General features: G+C 35.2%; 1 protein-coding gene across 1 annotated transcript in view; it reads left to right on the forward strand.

The window, feature by feature from the left end:
• The window catches only part of LOC148947234 (tetratricopeptide repeat protein 33-like), a 47,418-nt gene that overhangs the window by 1,064 nt on the left and 29,055 nt on the right, over positions 1–17,299 (forward strand). The window contains exons 2-3 of the mRNA XM_089097339.1: positions 12,947–13,145; positions 15,908–16,076. Of these exons, the coding sequence (XP_088953465.1) occupies positions 13,005–13,145; positions 15,908–16,076 (310 nt within the window). The 5' untranslated portion in view covers positions 12,947–13,004. The remainder of the gene's footprint in view (positions 1–12,946; positions 13,146–15,907; positions 16,077–17,299) is intronic.

Here is a 17,299-nt window from a genome sequence, read left to right on the forward strand (position 1 = left end):
ATTCCCCCAGGGCATAACTTGCAATGCCTGCCACCAGGCCCTGGAGGGTTGTATTATCTGACCTTTGAACTATTTTTAGCAAAATGGCTATCTCAAATTTTTTATTGGATGCATTTGGGGGAAAGGGGGGGGGGGGGGATAGTTGCCCTCTGAGCTCTTTTGACTCTTAAAAACTGAACTTTCAATCTCCAATCAAGTGAGCCCTCTGAAGTTTATACAAGCATCCCTTCCAAAACAGCTGTATATGCCCTCCAGGTGTAACTTACAATGCTTACCCTGGGCCCTGAAGGATTGTGTTGACCCCCAGAGTTTTTGTTATATGATCTTTGAACTGTTTTGAAAAAATGGCTTTCTCAAAGTTCTTATCAAATAGGTTTGATGAAAATAGGACATGGAGAGGGGGAGGGGGGTAGTTGCCCTCTCATCTCTTTTGACTCTTAAAAAGTGAATGAGAACATTTAATTTCTAATAATATGAGCCCTCTCCAAAGTTTATACAAGCATTCCTTCCATAAGAATCATATATGGCCCCAGAGCTTTACTTACAATGCCTGCCTCCAGGCCCTGGGAGGTTGTGTTCACCCTGGAGTTATATGATCTTTGAACTATTTTTGAAAAAATGGCTATCTCAAAGTTCTAATTGGATGTGTTTGAGGAATAAAGGGCATGGAGGAGGGGGGCTAGTTGCCCTCTGATATCTTTTGACTCTTTAAAACTGAACTAGAACTTTCAATTTCCAATCAAATGAACCCTCTCCAAAGTTTATATGAGCATACCTTCCATAAGAACCATATATGCCCCCAGAGCAATGCTTACAATGCCTGCCCTGGGCGGGGGGGGTTGTGTTGATACAGGAGTTTTTCTTATCTCACCTTTGAACTATTTTTAACAAAATAGCTATATGCAAAGGAGTATTATTATATGATCATTGAACTATTTTTAACAAAATGGCTATATCAAATTTTTTATCACATGTATTTGAGGGAAAAGGGCTTGGGGGGGGGCTAGTTGCCCTCCAATCACTTTTGACTTTTAAAAATGGTGCTAGAACTCTCAATGTCCAATTGAATGAGCCCCCTCTTAATTTTATATGATGACCCCTTCTATATGAAGTGCCTCTGGGAAAAAAGTAAATAGAGTGTGGGGGGAGGCTAGTTGCCCTCTGATCACTTTTGACTCTTAAAAAGTGAATTACAACTTTCAATTTCTAATCAAATGAACCCTCTATGAAGTTTATACAAGCATCTCTACCATAACAACCATGCATGCCTTTAGGGCATAAATTACAAAGCCTACCCATGGGCCCTGGGGGGTTGTATTGACACCAGATTTTTTCTTATCCAACCTTTGAACTATTTTTAACAAAATGTCAGTCTCAAAATTTTCATCAGATGGGTTTGGAAAAAGAAGGCATTAGAGGGCTAGTTGCCCTTGGATATATTTTGACTATTAAAAAGTGAGCTCAAATTTTCAATTTCCAATCAAATGAGCCCTCTCTAAAGTATATACAAGTATCCCTTTCATAAGAACCATATATGCCTCATGGCATAACTTACAACGCCTGCCCCCAGGCCCTGGGGGGTTGTGTTAACACCTGAGTTTTTGTTATCTGACTTTTGAACAATTTTTAACTTAATGGCTATGTCAAAGTTTTTATGGGATGTATTTGGGGAAAAAGGGGCATAGGGGGGGGCTTGTTGCCCTCCAATCTATTTGGCTCCCGAAAACTGAGCTAGAACTATCAATTTCCAATCAAATGACCCCTCTCTGAAGTTTTTACAAGCATCCCTTCCATTAGAACCATATATCTCCCCAGGGCAAAACTTACAATGCTACTATGTAGAACAGAATGGCTATCTCAATATTTTGATTGGATGTGTTTGGGGAAGTGGTGGGCATGGAAGGGGCGTTAGTTGCCTTCCAATCACTTTTGACCCTGAAAAAGAGCACTAGAGCTCTCAATCAATTGAATAAGCCCCCTTTGAAGTTTATACAATGACCCCTTCCATATGAAGTGCCTCTGGGAAAAAAATAAAATAAAACGTCAGAGGTTTATGGCCTTTGCTATAGGCAATGCTATAGCATTGCCTCTGATTTTACATACACCCTCTTGACAAATTGGATGCACATAGCACCTTAATTTAGTTCAATTTCCTCCTTAACCATATCTGGAAGTTTCAGCTGAATATAATTTGCTGCTCCTGAGATATTGGTTATGTGCCCTTTTGTTTTGATGACCTGATGCATGTAGAGTGTTTGGTTTAGTTAAATATCCACTCATTGAAGTTTCAACTTAATGCAATTAAGTGTCCCTGAGATATTGAGAATATGGAAAATCCAGGTTAATTAAAAGATCAATCGAATTATCATGGACTACATTTCCATAGACATCTGACCAGTCAAATAGGACTGCTGTTGTTGCCTGTCTGGCTTTAAGAGAGTTACAAACATCAATTTCAAGGCGAGTGATGTTATCCACAGAGCCTTTTCTGAATGTCCTTTTCTGAAGCCTGTTTGTTCACTTGGAAAAAGATGATTAATTTCAGCAAACCACTCAATTCTTGAAAGAATAAACCTTTCAAGGACTTTACCAAAGATATAGGTTAGTAAGACTTGGGGTCACTAGATGGGTAAGAAGGTTTTAAAACAGGAAAGATCCAGGCAATTTTCCAAGCATCAGGGAAATTTTGGCTTGACCAAACAAGGTTATACAGACTTAAGAGGGCAATATGGGAAAACCTCTGGGGACTTAAAAATCCATTTTATATAAATACCAACATGACCTGGAGAAGACTTGATATTAAGAGAACTGAGTGCTGCATTAAATTCATCTAGGGAAAATAGTTCCATTAAGAACCTTTTATGTAAAGAAGTAAAAGGAAGGGTACAAAATGGAGGTCAAGGGTAATGAGAATCAGAACAATCATTTTTATAAATATCAGAATTTTTTTTTTGCTTTCATATTATCTGAGGAAACTGGAGATCCATCCTGCATGATATCATATTTACAGTCACCATTAGACTGCTTACCACTGTTGAGTTGACCAATGAAATTGTGAATCTTTGAAATTGGGGTTCTGAAGCTAATACCTGCATTAAAATTGGACCATGTAGACTTTAGGTTTCTTACATACCAATTTTACTTTAGCACATGCTTGCTTATAGGAAATTGCTGTAGATGGAGAAGGATTCTTTTGAAACAATTTCGAGCCTTCCTTTTTACCTGTCCTGCAACCATACACTCCTCATTCCAGAAATTCTTGGGTCTCTTGGAACCCTTATAAGAAATTGGCTTAGTCATGGGTAGGGAAGATTTAGCTGACTGTAACAGAATGGATCTCATATTGGACTCAATAGCATTAATATCAGAACTAGTTGATAAAAAACAAAAATCAGCTTCCTTCAAAATTTCCCGAAAATGGATATATTAAGTCCCAAAACTGGACTTAAGCCCATTGGATATATTTAGGACATGTTACATTTTGTAGGCTGGTGGTCACCTCCACAGTTGATGCATTTAGGAGCTGTAGGACATCTAATTTCACTAGACACAGGGTGATTACAAAGGCAAGTGGGGCAGATTGTTTCAGAGGAAGAGCAGTATTTAGATGAGTGACCAAGCATCTAAAACATCTCAAGCATTGAATAGGCTTTTCTTGGTAAGATTTATAAGCTTTAGGTTGACCAAAAAGGAACAATGAGTCAAACTGGGTACTCATTGATAAGATAAAAAGGACACTCATAATGTTTAGTACCCCATTAGCATCTAGCTTGCCCATCTGATGGATTTCCAGGACCTCCAGCACTTCTCCCTTATTATTTATGAAACCATCTTTCAGGTCTTCAGCTACTAGTTTAGTTGGGACATTTTGCATCACTTATTTTCTGAGTGCTTTTCATAGGTGGAATCCACCATTCAGAGGTAACTGGTATATTACAAATTCTATTTAGGTTAAGAGCTTTGCAGGTATCCTTTCTGTCTTGGAACATAACTGTTAGAGAGCCATCTCTATTGACATTAAAACTGAAACTACATCTTAAAGATTTGAATAGATTCATTCTAATGTTAGAGATATTTTTGGTGGTAAACACTTGATTTTTTACTGTTGGGTTGAATAGGATGATTGGTTTGTTCTTCAATTCCATAGCTGAAACTGACTTAGGGATTTCTGCAATTTCAGGAGGGCTTGTGGAGGGTTTTTTACGTTTCTGCTTTCTAATAACTGTTTGAAAATCATCATTGAGCTGGGAATCATTTTTTGGGTTTGGGGACTCTGAGACTGTTATCATTGCGTTATTCTGACTGTCATTACTAGAGATTGGAGATACAGCAATGGCATTGGCAGCTATGGGGATGTCAGCTTCTGAATACCAATTTGATAGTTGACCCCATTCTCTGAGGGGGGTAGAAGAGCTAGGATACATACAGTTAAGGAAGGAAAAATTCCAAAACAAATCCTACCCACAATAAACTTAAAAGAAAAAGCAAAAATATACTTCAAAAAGGAATTGATAATAAAGGCTTAATTCTGATCACTGAGGATGAAAAGGGATATCAATAAAATCATTTTTTCAAAACATCTGATTTCTTCTTTTCTCCCATTTCTCACATTTAAAAAGACATTAGAACTTTCAATTTACAATCGAAAGAGCTCCCTCCAAGGTAACAAAAAAATATAATGTATTAAAGGCTTATGACTCCTTACTATATGTAATGCTAGATAGTTGCCTCTGAATCAGTGTAATTATTACTTAAATTTTATTCAGTTTGAAATTAAGCTTTAGGGTGTTAATTGACCTAAGACTTTGATTCGACAGCAATTTTTAAATCATTTATTTGAAAGAATCCTCATTGTCAAATGTTCAAAAGATTATGCATGGATCAAATGGAATAAATGTATATCAGAGGTTTCACTCAGGTCTCTTTATTTCTGACTTTTAAAATTCTTTTATTTGTGGCTTTGTTGTGGAAACATGCCTGGTGTGATGTAAAAAAGTATTTCATTTTAACAATCTGGATGCACATAATGTCTTCTGATTTAGTTCAACATCCCCCTCAACACTCCCTGAAGGTTCCAATTTAATTACCCTATCTACTCTTGAGAAATTGGAGACACATTATTTTGATAATCAAATAACAACTCCTGGAGAATTGTGTGAGATGTATCTTAAAAGAACAGAACCTAGATAGACGTATAATAGGAAACAAAGATTTGTAAAGAAGAGACATTTTGTTGCTGTGAGACCCTTTAAACAAACTATCAAAGTGTACAGCAAAAACACAAGGGTCTGCTGCAAGCAAAAGGTTAAGCCAAAACAAAATTCTAAGGTGTCCCTTTAAGAGTCCCTTTAGGGGCTTAAGGTTGATTTTATGATCTTAGCCATTAGTATGTTTGGCACATTGAGTGGCATGCTCATTGTATAACTAGTAAAATAATTAAAACCTGTAGGTTAAATAATGAAAATCTATGGGCGGGGGGTTACAATGTGTTGAGGGTGAATTTATTTTATTTCATTTTTCCTATGAAATTACCAAAAGCATGAATTTTTCAATGAAAATATCCCAAAAAGATATTTCTCAAAATCTAGGGGTCACAGGCTTCCCTATCCCCAATTGACGCCACTGATCAAAGCATTTAAGAATTAGCATTGAGAACTCATGCTAATGAGCCAAATCATCTTTGCTAAATCCTGCTATCTTAAATTTGAAAAAGGCCCCAACATAAATGAAAAATAGTCAACTTTGAATCCTCTTGTGAGTTAACTACTTTAATAATGAAATTCTTTGTTGTCTTGGTGAAGCATTCCCCTTTAGCATTAGAAGGAAAATGCTCCGGCAAGATTGAGTGTATATGTTTTGACTGGTGCTTCCACTTTGTTCCTACTAGATTTCCGTTTGGTCTGTTTAAAAACCCTGAAAATTCCGACACCTGACCACAGAAAATCCAACTTTTTTCCAACACTATACTGGTACAAAATCCAGTAAATTTCTGACTCTAACCCAAAAATTAGACAATATTTCGTCGCATAGAAATCTTTTTCTTTTCATGAGACAAGCTTTTGCACTTGTCTGTCCTCCATCTCCTCCTCCCTCAATGTTAACGTACATACCGTATCTTTAATTTTAAAAAAAAAAAAAAATCACACCTTATTCACATTTACTTTTTTTCATCCGATATATTTAAAACAATTCATATAAAATCCTTTTTTTCCTGAAATACAAAACAAACTTACATCATTTTTTCTTTTTTAACTTCCCCTTTTTTTAACTGCACTGAATGCATTTGTTTGCTGTCGCATTAGCTTTTTTAGTTTTGAGTAGTTTCAAGAGAGGAGCATTGACCTCTACCATGGGTCACGTGTCTCTTTTCATGCCAGACTTGACCTGCGTAAATGAGGTAAGGGTCACACTTTTGAGCAAGTTCAAGGTTGAAAAGAATCGCTCCACAACAACGTTCAAAAATGGCATGGTCCGAAGGTACTGGACAATATCGACTATGTTAGGGGGCATCTGAGCACCATTTGATGTTTTTATAGAAGCCACGCAATGCCAAAAATCAGACATCTGTCGCATTTAGAAGATCAAAAAGCAGTAAACTCCGCGCCATTTTTACACTATCTTTCTTCCATTCCATGATGGTGCACTATATCTCTGTAGAATCTTTTGCAGAAGACCAATTGCACCTATGTCCAGAGCTTTCGTAGGGTTTTGCACAACGTAAACAGTTCGTCCTCAAATAAGAATTGCTGCTTGATCTGCTTCACCGCCTCGGTTAATAACTTACGAGCACATTCATAGATGAGTTTTACTTCAGGTTGGTGCTTTTGCACTCGGATTCGACTGCAAGGTTTGAAGAGACTCGTGATCTGCCATCCCCAAGTGCACATTTTCACCTGGAAGGTATTCACTTGCTTTGTAAGGGTCAAGATTCAAAGGTGAGGTTGATGTAATGTAGCTAGTCTTCATGAAATTCATGGTTAGTTTTCTTAGAAGCATCTCCACCTCTACTTTTGTTTTGTGGAGCAAAGGTTCTTCATTCTGGAAAAGAAGATTAAAATCTGTAAACAGCTCCAGCGCATAAAGCTGGGACTCAAGTTGAATCCAAAGCTGTGGATTCTTTAAGGCTTGCAGTGCCCTGTCGTTTACATGAGCGGGTTTATATGCTGCTCCCTGAAAGTAGCTACTAAGCGCATCCCAATTATGCAATTGTCGCTCAACACACATCCGAAGAGACAGTCAATGTGTCTGACCTGGGGCAAGCACATTCAGGACTGGGGTGTCCGGTAATCTTCCGATGCAGTTCGAACTCTGAGCATCTGATTAAGTTTGTCACTATCAAAACAGTTTGATAGTCAGCCAAGTCCTGTAAAGCTAGTTAGTTCCCTTGACTGAGTTCAGTATAACAAGAGCTGGTGTTTTTAAATTATTATGAAAGATTGTTTCTGGAATGAAATAGTAAATCTTACAACTTTAGCAGGCCCAGGCCCAAATTGCTTACTTTTTTTGGTGGGCTATTTCTTCAGATTTTTCAAAATCTTGAACATGTGAGTAGCCATAGTTGCCTAGCTCTCCTATGCTTCGTTGACAATAGCAAGTCAAGTTGTTTTTATCTTTCTCTTTCAATATTATACTGTCAAAAAGTCTCACCTTATCTTTCCTTAAATTGGATCCCAATTGGGCAGCAGCAGCAAACACACATATGCAAATTTGCAAAAGTTTCACCTTTCATGCAAATTTGCAAATTTGCAAAAGTTGTTTTTTTTTATCACTAAGAGAACAGTCCAACAAGCTAGTTGGAAAATCCCTCTCCAGAAAAACAGAAAATCTAGAACAATTAAAAATCGGACAAATATTCGTTTTTTTACTGAAAATTCGACAAGATTCCAAAGTCTGACACAATTATTTTTTTTCCAACAACAGGGCCAAAAATCCGACATAGTGGACGCACTGGTTTTGGCACCGTTTTTCTCTTTCCTTTTTTTTTGGTTTTGTTGTTCACCTACTTTTAGTTTTGCCGTAAGCTTTAATGCTTTATTATAAAAAATACGAAGATGGTCTAAAACAGATGGTCCAGGGCTTTGGATTTAGTTATAAGTTATACCGACTCCAACTACAAAGGTTTTCAGTATACCGACTCCGACTCCTGAAACTTTACACATTACTGCAGCTCCGACTTGGAGTTTTAATGCTTCCATTTTCATAAAAGCCTCGTTTCTTCCATTTTTGTTAAAAGTACTATTTTTTTTACTATTTTTAATATTACTATTACTAAATTACGTAATTACTAATTACGTAATAATATTACTAAATTACTATTACTAAATTACTAAATTACTAAATTACTAAATTACTAAATTACTATACTAAATTACTAAATTACGTAATTACTAATTACGTAATAATATTACTAAATTACTATTTTTAAATAGTTTTACTATTTTTTTCTAAATATAATTTTAATAACCCTGTTAATAGCTAATATTTATCTTATAAATTTTATATTCTGCATTGTGAGAATTGTTGTAGGGTGTAATAGAGCTCTGTCTATTAATCATTTTTTTATCTTTCTGCATTTTATATGTAATGTTTTAGCAAAGTTCACTGAAACTCCGATTCCAAAGATCTTGCAATGTTTCCCTCGCAAGATCTCGCAAGTTGCTTCATTAGAGAGGATGGAGGTGATGCCCTCTTAAATTATAGTCCCAGATTTGCTTACCACACAAGAATAAAAACAAGACAATAATAACAAGAATAAAAACAAGACAATAATAACGAATAAAAACAAGACAATAAGAGAATAAAAACACTAAAATATGTTGTTTTTATTTATGGGAAGAGGAAGTGATCTTTGCCAATATGAATCTTCATCTTACTGCTGATTCTAAATAATTAAAATTTATTAACTTTAAACTTACCCATTAACAGCTCTTATCATAAATAAAGTTATGTGGTTTCAAAAAAAAGGAGTAAACCCCCCCCCCCACCCCAGAAAAAGTGATCCAATCTTGGTGGAGGTTGTATGACCAAATTCTGAATGCCTAAGAGTCCCAATAGATAATTTTCAAGGCCCTTACTAGGAAAATGTGTAGTTTTAAGTTTTCATTGTCACGGGCGTGTGTGCGTGCGTGTGTGATTTTTCGTCTTTTTTAACCTAAGGTGATTGTATCACTTGTGCTGTGGAGTTTATGGGTAAGTCTAACTCACATGGAAATTGTGAATTATACTACCCTTTTTAAGAGCTAAAAGTGATCGGTGGGTAACTACACTTCTTCCTGCACCATTTTATTCCTAGGGGTCATTGCAGTGATGGCATCATGTCAAAATTTCAAGACAGCTATTTATGCAGAAAAGTTAAAAAAAAAGAATAAATGTGTCTAAAATGGTAATGCACCCTATGTTATGAGTATAGCAAGGAATTAATAGAGAAAACAACTCAACAACAACTTTTGAAAAGAACTTGCCATGGCCATTCATGATCATGACAAGGGGTCCTTGAAACTTGGGAGAGGGTTCTTCCGATTGGAAAGTGTTAGTGCCCTTTTTAGAGTTGCAAGTTTAATTAAAGTAAGATGCAATTTTTCTCACAAAAGCTGTATTTTTTTGTATTTGTGTACTTTAAAGAGGGTTGGAATATTAGACAATGGATATTTTTATATAGCCAATGAATTTTTATCTCAGATAGGCTTAAAATGAGCAGGAATAATTCTGAATTTGTCCCTCATATATGCCAATTGGTGACTCAAATTTAGCATAAAGAGTAGAAGGCTGAGGGTGTGGCATTGTATACTAAATAATGTTTAGGGCCGTTTTTTAGCACTAAGATCTTACATCTAAGATCTTTCATCTCTCTGCAAAGATCATCGTTTTATCAAATCACCTCCGTTCTAAGATCTTATAACTCACTGATGTTAGCAAAAAGCATGAAAGACGCCAATTTCCTGCCATATAGAACAATGATGAGAGAACTTTGATTATATACTCATTAGTGTTCTCAGACCACTGATCAGAGTATAATAATAAAAGACGCTGGCATAAAAATAACGGAAGATGTAAGATTTTAATTCAACGATTTCACTTGTAAGCGTTTTCTGACAAAAGATGCAAGATCTTAGAACATTGATGAGTGAAAAATGGCCCTTTTATTTTAATACTACTTGTTTTGAGTGGGACTGCTTGTTCCTACTCAAAACAAAACATGCTTGTTTTGAATTTTAATACTGTTCTTTATTTTCCACCATTTAAAAAACATCTTTTTTTATTTTGATGTAATGAATAATTATTTTGCTCCATAGCTTAAACTTTCAGAATACTTCACCAAGAGGTTAAACAAATGGATCATGCTTTAACCATCTCTTAGAACTGGTTGGTTGGAAGAAATTCATCTGCCCTATTCATTGGCAAGCCCATCAGTTAATAATGTTTCATTCTCGTTATCTTATTTTTTTTAGTGACAAAAATTAGCCCAAAATAATGGTGAAGCATGTTACACACAGTATTTCTTGAAAACGCCCTCCTACTCCCCACCAATTGTAAATATTTTTCACTACCTAGATAACAATGCAAAACAAGAAAAGATAATGAGGAAATTTGTGAAGATGATGAATAAGACCTAAAGGGCTGGGCACACGTAGCTGATTTCGGGAACTGATTTGCAAATCAGCACCGATTTTAAAAGAAAATCCGCGTCGATTTAAGCTTGAAAAATTTTCTAGTTTTCGGCTAATTCGGCGCCGATTTACAAAATCAGCGCTGATTTTCATCTTGATCATCACAAAAAAAAATAGGGATACAAATAAATAGTCAGCCAGAGATATCGGCGGTGAAAGACCCCACTACTGAGCTGAGAACTAAATTGAGAACTAAGCTGAGATCAATCAAGCAACTATTGATAAACTCCAGTTGACTATTTGTGTCCATGGTTTTTTGTTTTGAAACTTTTGCGCAATAAATTTTTATTTAAACAAATTTTTTTACCTCTATTGTTTGTCCACTGATGCTGAAATCGGTTCCCGAAATCAGCTACGTGTGCCTAGCTTTTAAGCGGATATTTTGGTTATATATGCAACGACCGTCTTCAGTGATACACAATATAAAACAAATAAAAAGAAAACAAACTTATTCGGTCTCATTGATAAAATGAATATTGAAACTGAAACCATAAGTAAATTTTTGAAGAGTTTCAGCCTCCTTGCCTTACACAGGTTCAGCCAAGACTTACAAAACAAAAGAGTTATTCACTCAAGCTACTTGGATTAACTAACAATTCCCCTCCTCAACGCCCCGCTCTTTACGCTAAAGTTTGACTCTTTCTCACAACTTTACTTTTTAAAACAATAAAAAAATTTAGCGTAAATAGCGGGGCGTTGAGGAGGGGACAGTCCCTTTCATATACGGAATAATTTCTATTGTTTTCAAGTTTTAGTGTTGCTCCTTACTTTCAGTTAAAGAAACTTGTTTTTTTATTTAATTTCTGAACGTTTCTGAGTTAATGCAGGTTTTGATTTTGGCTCATCGTACGTGAATAATTAAAATGAAATTTGCATATTAGTTTTACCTTTTTTTAAAACTAATTATAACCTTATAATGTCTTAAGTTTGATTTTCGTTCCAGTTATTTAAGAATGACTCCTGAATCACAAAGACCGTTTAAATAGAATAATAACCTCTTTTAAAAGTAAAAAAAAAACTTTAGCATAAGAGCGGGCTATTGAGGAGAGGCAATTCCCCTCATATACGTAATATTTTCTGATCGTTTTAAGTTTTAATGTTGTTCCTTACTTTCAGTTGAAAAAACTTTTTTTTTAAATTAAATTTCTTATCGTTTTTTAAATAATGCTGGGAAATCTGGCGCCCCCTTCATGGAAAATTATCTTACCTTAGGAAAAATTTATCCATGGAAAGAATCTCTCATGTAACCTTCTCCCCCCGACCCCCACCAAAAAAAATCCCCCCTAAAACGTCTGTATACTTCCCAATAGCCAATACTATATGTAAACAATAGGCAAAGTTCGTAATTTGCAGCCCTACCCCCGGTGACTGTAGGGGATTTAGTCACCCTCAAAGACATAGTTATTACATTTGTTGACTATGCTGAGAAAAATGGCTATCTCAAAATTTTGATTGGGCGACTTTGGGGAAAAAATGAACGTGGGAGGGGGCCTAGTGGCCCTGCACTTTTTTGGTCACTTAAAAACAGCACTAAAACTTTTAATTTCCGTTTGAATGAGCCCTCTCGCGATATTCTAGGACCACTGGGTCGATACGATCACCCTGAAAAAAAAAAAAAAAAAAAAAAAAAAAAATTAAAACTCTTCTATGATCTTTCTTCTGGCAAAAAATGCAAAATTCCAGATTTTTGCAGATAGGAGCTTGAAACCTCTACAGTAGGGTTCTCTGATATGCTGAATCTGATGGTGTGATTTTCATTAAGATTTTGCGACTTTTAGTTGGGTATTTCCCCTTTTTTCGAAAATAAGGCAAATATTCTCAGGTTCGTAACTTTTGATGGGTAAAAACTAAACTTGATGAAACTATATATTTCAAATCAGCATATAAATCTGATTCTTTTGATGTATCTATTGGTATCAAAATTCCATTTTTTTAGAGTTTCGGTTACTATTGAGCCGGGTCGCTCCTTACTTACAGTTCGTTACTACAAACTGTTTGATATTTGTTCTTTATGCTGCTAATCTTGTAGCCTATTCCTTTTGGAATCTGGTTCATTTTGATTGGCTCCTAATTCTATATTAATTTTATATCCAGTGCAAATGCTGTTTACATTCCCAATTTTAATCATATTTTTTTCAGGCTATATAATAATTAAAAAGTATAAAAATAGAACAAAATGAATAAAGAAAAGCAGAAGAAACGATGAAAAGAATATTACCAAAACTAATATGAAAACGGCTGTTCCTCTTTAATCTGAATTCTCTGTTGCTTATTTTCAGCTTGATCCATTTCAAGGCCATGTAATAATTAGAAGGCTCAGTATAAAAATAAAACAAAATGTGGAAAAGAAAAGCAGGGGACAAGATAAAGAAAACAGTGCCAAAACCATTTACGGATGATGAAGCTGTTGAGGAAGAAACAGTATTTTCTGGGCTTTTAGAAGAGAATATCTTACTACCACAACCAAAGAAAATAAAGGTGATATTCAGTTATTATTCATGGCTTAATAATAAAAAAAAGGTAAACAATACGGCATTGGACTTTACAGTCCCTACTGGCAGTGCTGATCTCCGTTTCTTGGCCCTTCAGCCAGGAAGTGCAATGGGGGGTTGGGGGCCAACCATCCTGAGCTTGCGCACACCCTTCCTGTTTACCTTCCCCAGATTTCTCCAGGTATATAGAGCTGGGTCGAATCTGGCTGAGCTTACAGGGTCACACCACTGACCCTCGTCCAAACCAGATAATTGGGTACACTAGGATTCGAACCCTCGTCCTCTCTAAATCCAGCGCACCAATCCACTCGGCTAGGACGGCTTCTTGGATTAATATCCCAAGTAAAACAATGGATTCAACCAAATTCCCCTATCTGCTAAGAAATATAAACTGCAGAAGTTAAAGTTTGATGTAAAGTCAAATTGATTGTCCGGCGTTAGAAAGTCTCAGATGGCGGTTTGTGTTGGATGTTTTCCAATTTATCGACTACCTTGCCGTTTGTTTATTTTGTTTAAATTTTTTCCCTTTCCTCATACTTCTTTTATTTTTGTTTTGTGCTTTCCACTACCTTGCGGTTTGTTTACTCTTTTTACTTTTTTTCCTCGTACTTTTTCTTTTGTTTTTGTGCTTTCCTTATTTTTCATTATCTTCATTAATTAGCTTACGTATTTGTCGAGATTGTACATGAGATATGTAGAATGCTGGTTTTCTCCTAGCCGCTCAAGCTCTGATTTTTGCTGGGAAAATGTTCTTTTTTGTGCGAATTTTAATTGTTTGTTCATTTATTCTCTATTCTTTAATTGTTTTTTAATATATTATGCACTGATAGTTTTGTAAATTCTGGAAAGTTCTATTGTGGAAAGCTGACGCTATATCTTGACATCGTGAAACTTGAGAGCAATTTAAGAGCAATCCGCAGCCCATACTAACTGAAAATTTGAAAGTGTTTTTAAATAAATAGTGGCAGAAAACAAAAAAGACACGTCTAAAGACACACACAAAGGCTAAAATATGATTTTCTGGTGTTTTTAAGGGGTGTGCTGGATGGCACGGGATTTTTAACCAAAGCGATTCCGATGATGAACTTTTGATTTCGATCTGGCAACATTTTCAGGGGGTTCCAAACAGTGATTTCAATTGGGGGACAGGGGTATTTGTACCTAAGATTTTCTCCCCTTCCTCCTAGATTTTGAGAAAATGCCCTTTTTTGGTGTTTTCATTGAAAAATGTTTTTTTGGTATTTTCATTGAAAAATTGAACAAAATTACCCTGCTAGGTTTTGAAATATACATTTTTGGTCCCCTCTCCCTCTAATTTTTGGGAATTGACGTAACTGATTTCAATCTCTTTTTCGAAGAGCTTGAAACTCAGATACTATAGTTTGAAGTAATAATATAACCAAAGTAATAGTTACCATTCCTGACTTAGCATTAAACAGAAAATATTTCTCACTGGTCATTTTTTTTAAAATGTATTTTTAGATTTTTAGTTACTATGGGGTGAGGTTTGCTCTTGCTAGACTGCAGCTATTGCTGCAACTACGATTTTCAAATAATAAAGCATCGTCTGGTTAGGAAATGGTAAGTAAGAAAGTAATACTTATGTATAAAATTAAGTATAAAAGTAATGATGCAAAAATATATGGGACATTCAAAAAAGAGCTTGAAAACTCTCGAAAATGGTTGTGGATTGAAAATCACATTTCAGCTTTGGTGGCACCGAAGTATCTCTATTTTTTTTCTTCCTGGCGCTAGCGGTACTGGAATATTATAAAGAGCTATTGAAGGGCTCATTCGGAAGCTTATGATTATATATACATGCTTTTCATAAATTCATCTTAATAGCATTAAAATAAAATGTATTTTTTGGTGTCATTTCAGTATAACTATCGTTATGCTATGTGACATCATGCTAGACTGTATAGTCGTGGAAACTGTCGATCCACATCAGGGTGAATAGAGAAAACTTTCAAGAAGAAAATATTTTGCTCTGCTAATTTCAAATTTTTTTTTACAAATTCATCCATATTTTGCATATTCAATTCAACAGACAGTGTTTACAACAGCAGCGTTTTACTCTAATAGTAACGTAAATTTTACGACGCAACAGAAACTACATAGTAAGGCAAAATCTCATTTAGTCTCCCAAGAAGAAGCTTATGATCTTATTGCGAGAAAAGAAAAATAAACTAAAGATTAGGGTATTGTCAACCCAAACCAAGAAAGAAGAGGGGCAAATGATCTGAATTTCAGGACGCACGCTTCGATTGTCTACAGTTTAATGGCCAGTCATATACTTGGCTTTTATTTCAATGATGCTCCTCATCTATCTCAAAAGTAAAGAGTATGTGTAACTTACAAGAGTGGAAACTGGCGCTAGTGTCGACAAAACCTCAACGCCATCTAGCGTTTTGAGACACTTGCCATTTTTATTAGTGTAATAATGAGAATAATTAATGTAATTTATGCACTTAGTAAAATTAACATTTTAGTACTTGTCTGATCTCAGTTCTTGACAGAAAAACAATTAGAAAGCTTACAAGAATGCCAGATATCGCCAAACGTTAGATAGCGTTGAGGGGTTTTTGTTTTGCCGCCATTAGCACCAGTTTCCACTCTTATAAGTTACCCATACTTTTGCTCAAAGCCTTAAGGTCTTAACTTGTGCTAATATTTTTGATTGTACAGTGAAAAAAAGTCACAGAAATAAATTAAGAGGATTTTTTTTTTTAGTCTGTTTATTTTCAGTTTCCAACTCTTGAGGATAGCAATAGTAAAGCAAGAAGATTGAAATTGGAAGGTGCAACACTTGCTGAAGGTGAGAGGTACTGGGAAGCCATAAAACGTTTTGATGGAGCATTGCAATTTACTCCCCTCGATGAAACGATCCATGAAATGAAAGAGCAGGCATATAAGCATTTCGAGTGCAATATTGATACTTATCTCATACATTGAACCATTATATAAAGCAGTAAGATTTACTCCCCTAGAAGACACGATCCCTGAAATGAAATTGAAGGCATATAAGCATTTCGATTGATGGACTGATATGAAAATACTACATTTATCCATAATATACATCATTATGATTTACTCCCCTTGATGAATCGATCAATGAAATAATAGACAAGTCATATATGCAGTTAGATTACAGAATTTATATTTAAATCCTTAATTTAGCCATGATATAAAGCATTAAGATTTACTCCCCTCGATGAAACGATCAATGAAATGAAAGTCTAGTCATATATGCATTTAGATTGCAATACTGAAAATTAACTCCTATATTTAGCCAAGATATAAAGCATTAAGATTTACTCCCCTTGATGAAACAATCCATGAAATGAAAGCGTAGGCATATGTCTATTTCAATTATAACATTGATATTTACCTCCTACATTTAGCCGTAATATTAAGCAATGAAATAATCATTTAAATAAATATCCAGCAAATGTGAATAATTTGACCGCCTTGATAAGTTCACACTTGCGCGGAAGCAGGTTACAAAAGAGTTAAATTGTATAGCTATAAATACTCATTGGCTTCAATTCATGAAACTATAGGGTCGGGGGGTACAAAATGTATTTTTCAATATCTAGGGGGACCAGTTTATCGTTTTTTCAATTTGTTTCATTGGAAATACTGAAAAAGGCATTTTTAATAAAAACACCAAAAAAAGGTAATTTTCAAAATCTTGGAAGGAGGGGCACGGGCTCTTCTGCCTTGGTCTAGTAACAGAATGAGCTAATAATGGAATATGAGTAATTTGGGCTACAAGTAGAATACTCATCGTAATAAGAAGAGTTTTAATTGGAAAAAGTTTGGGTTCTTCAATTAGTTAAAATGAAAATAATTAAGATTTTCAGAATATAGTAATTCAGAATATAGTGAATAAATATTTACTATAAGTAGCTAAGACCTGCATCCCCTTCCCCGTTAAAGGCTCACTGAAATAATTTTGAATCTTTTCTTTGTAAATAGATTTCTTTAATCATATTCCTTCATGTTTCTTGTAAAGATTTCTTAAAATTCTCGGAGAATAAAAAATAACAAAGCTACTGTGCTTTTTGGGCAAATATTTTCTCTCGTTGGCAGTACTATTTTGACTGTGGCCACATTTACCAATATGATGTAGTAATG

This window comes from Artemia sp. Qi Xiang Cuo, chromosome 11 (assembly GCF_049724085.1).
Source record: "Artemia sp. Qi Xiang Cuo chromosome 11, ASM4972408v1, whole genome shotgun sequence".
NCBI lineage: Eukaryota > Metazoa > Arthropoda > Branchiopoda > Anostraca > Artemiidae > Artemia > Artemia sp. Qi Xiang Cuo.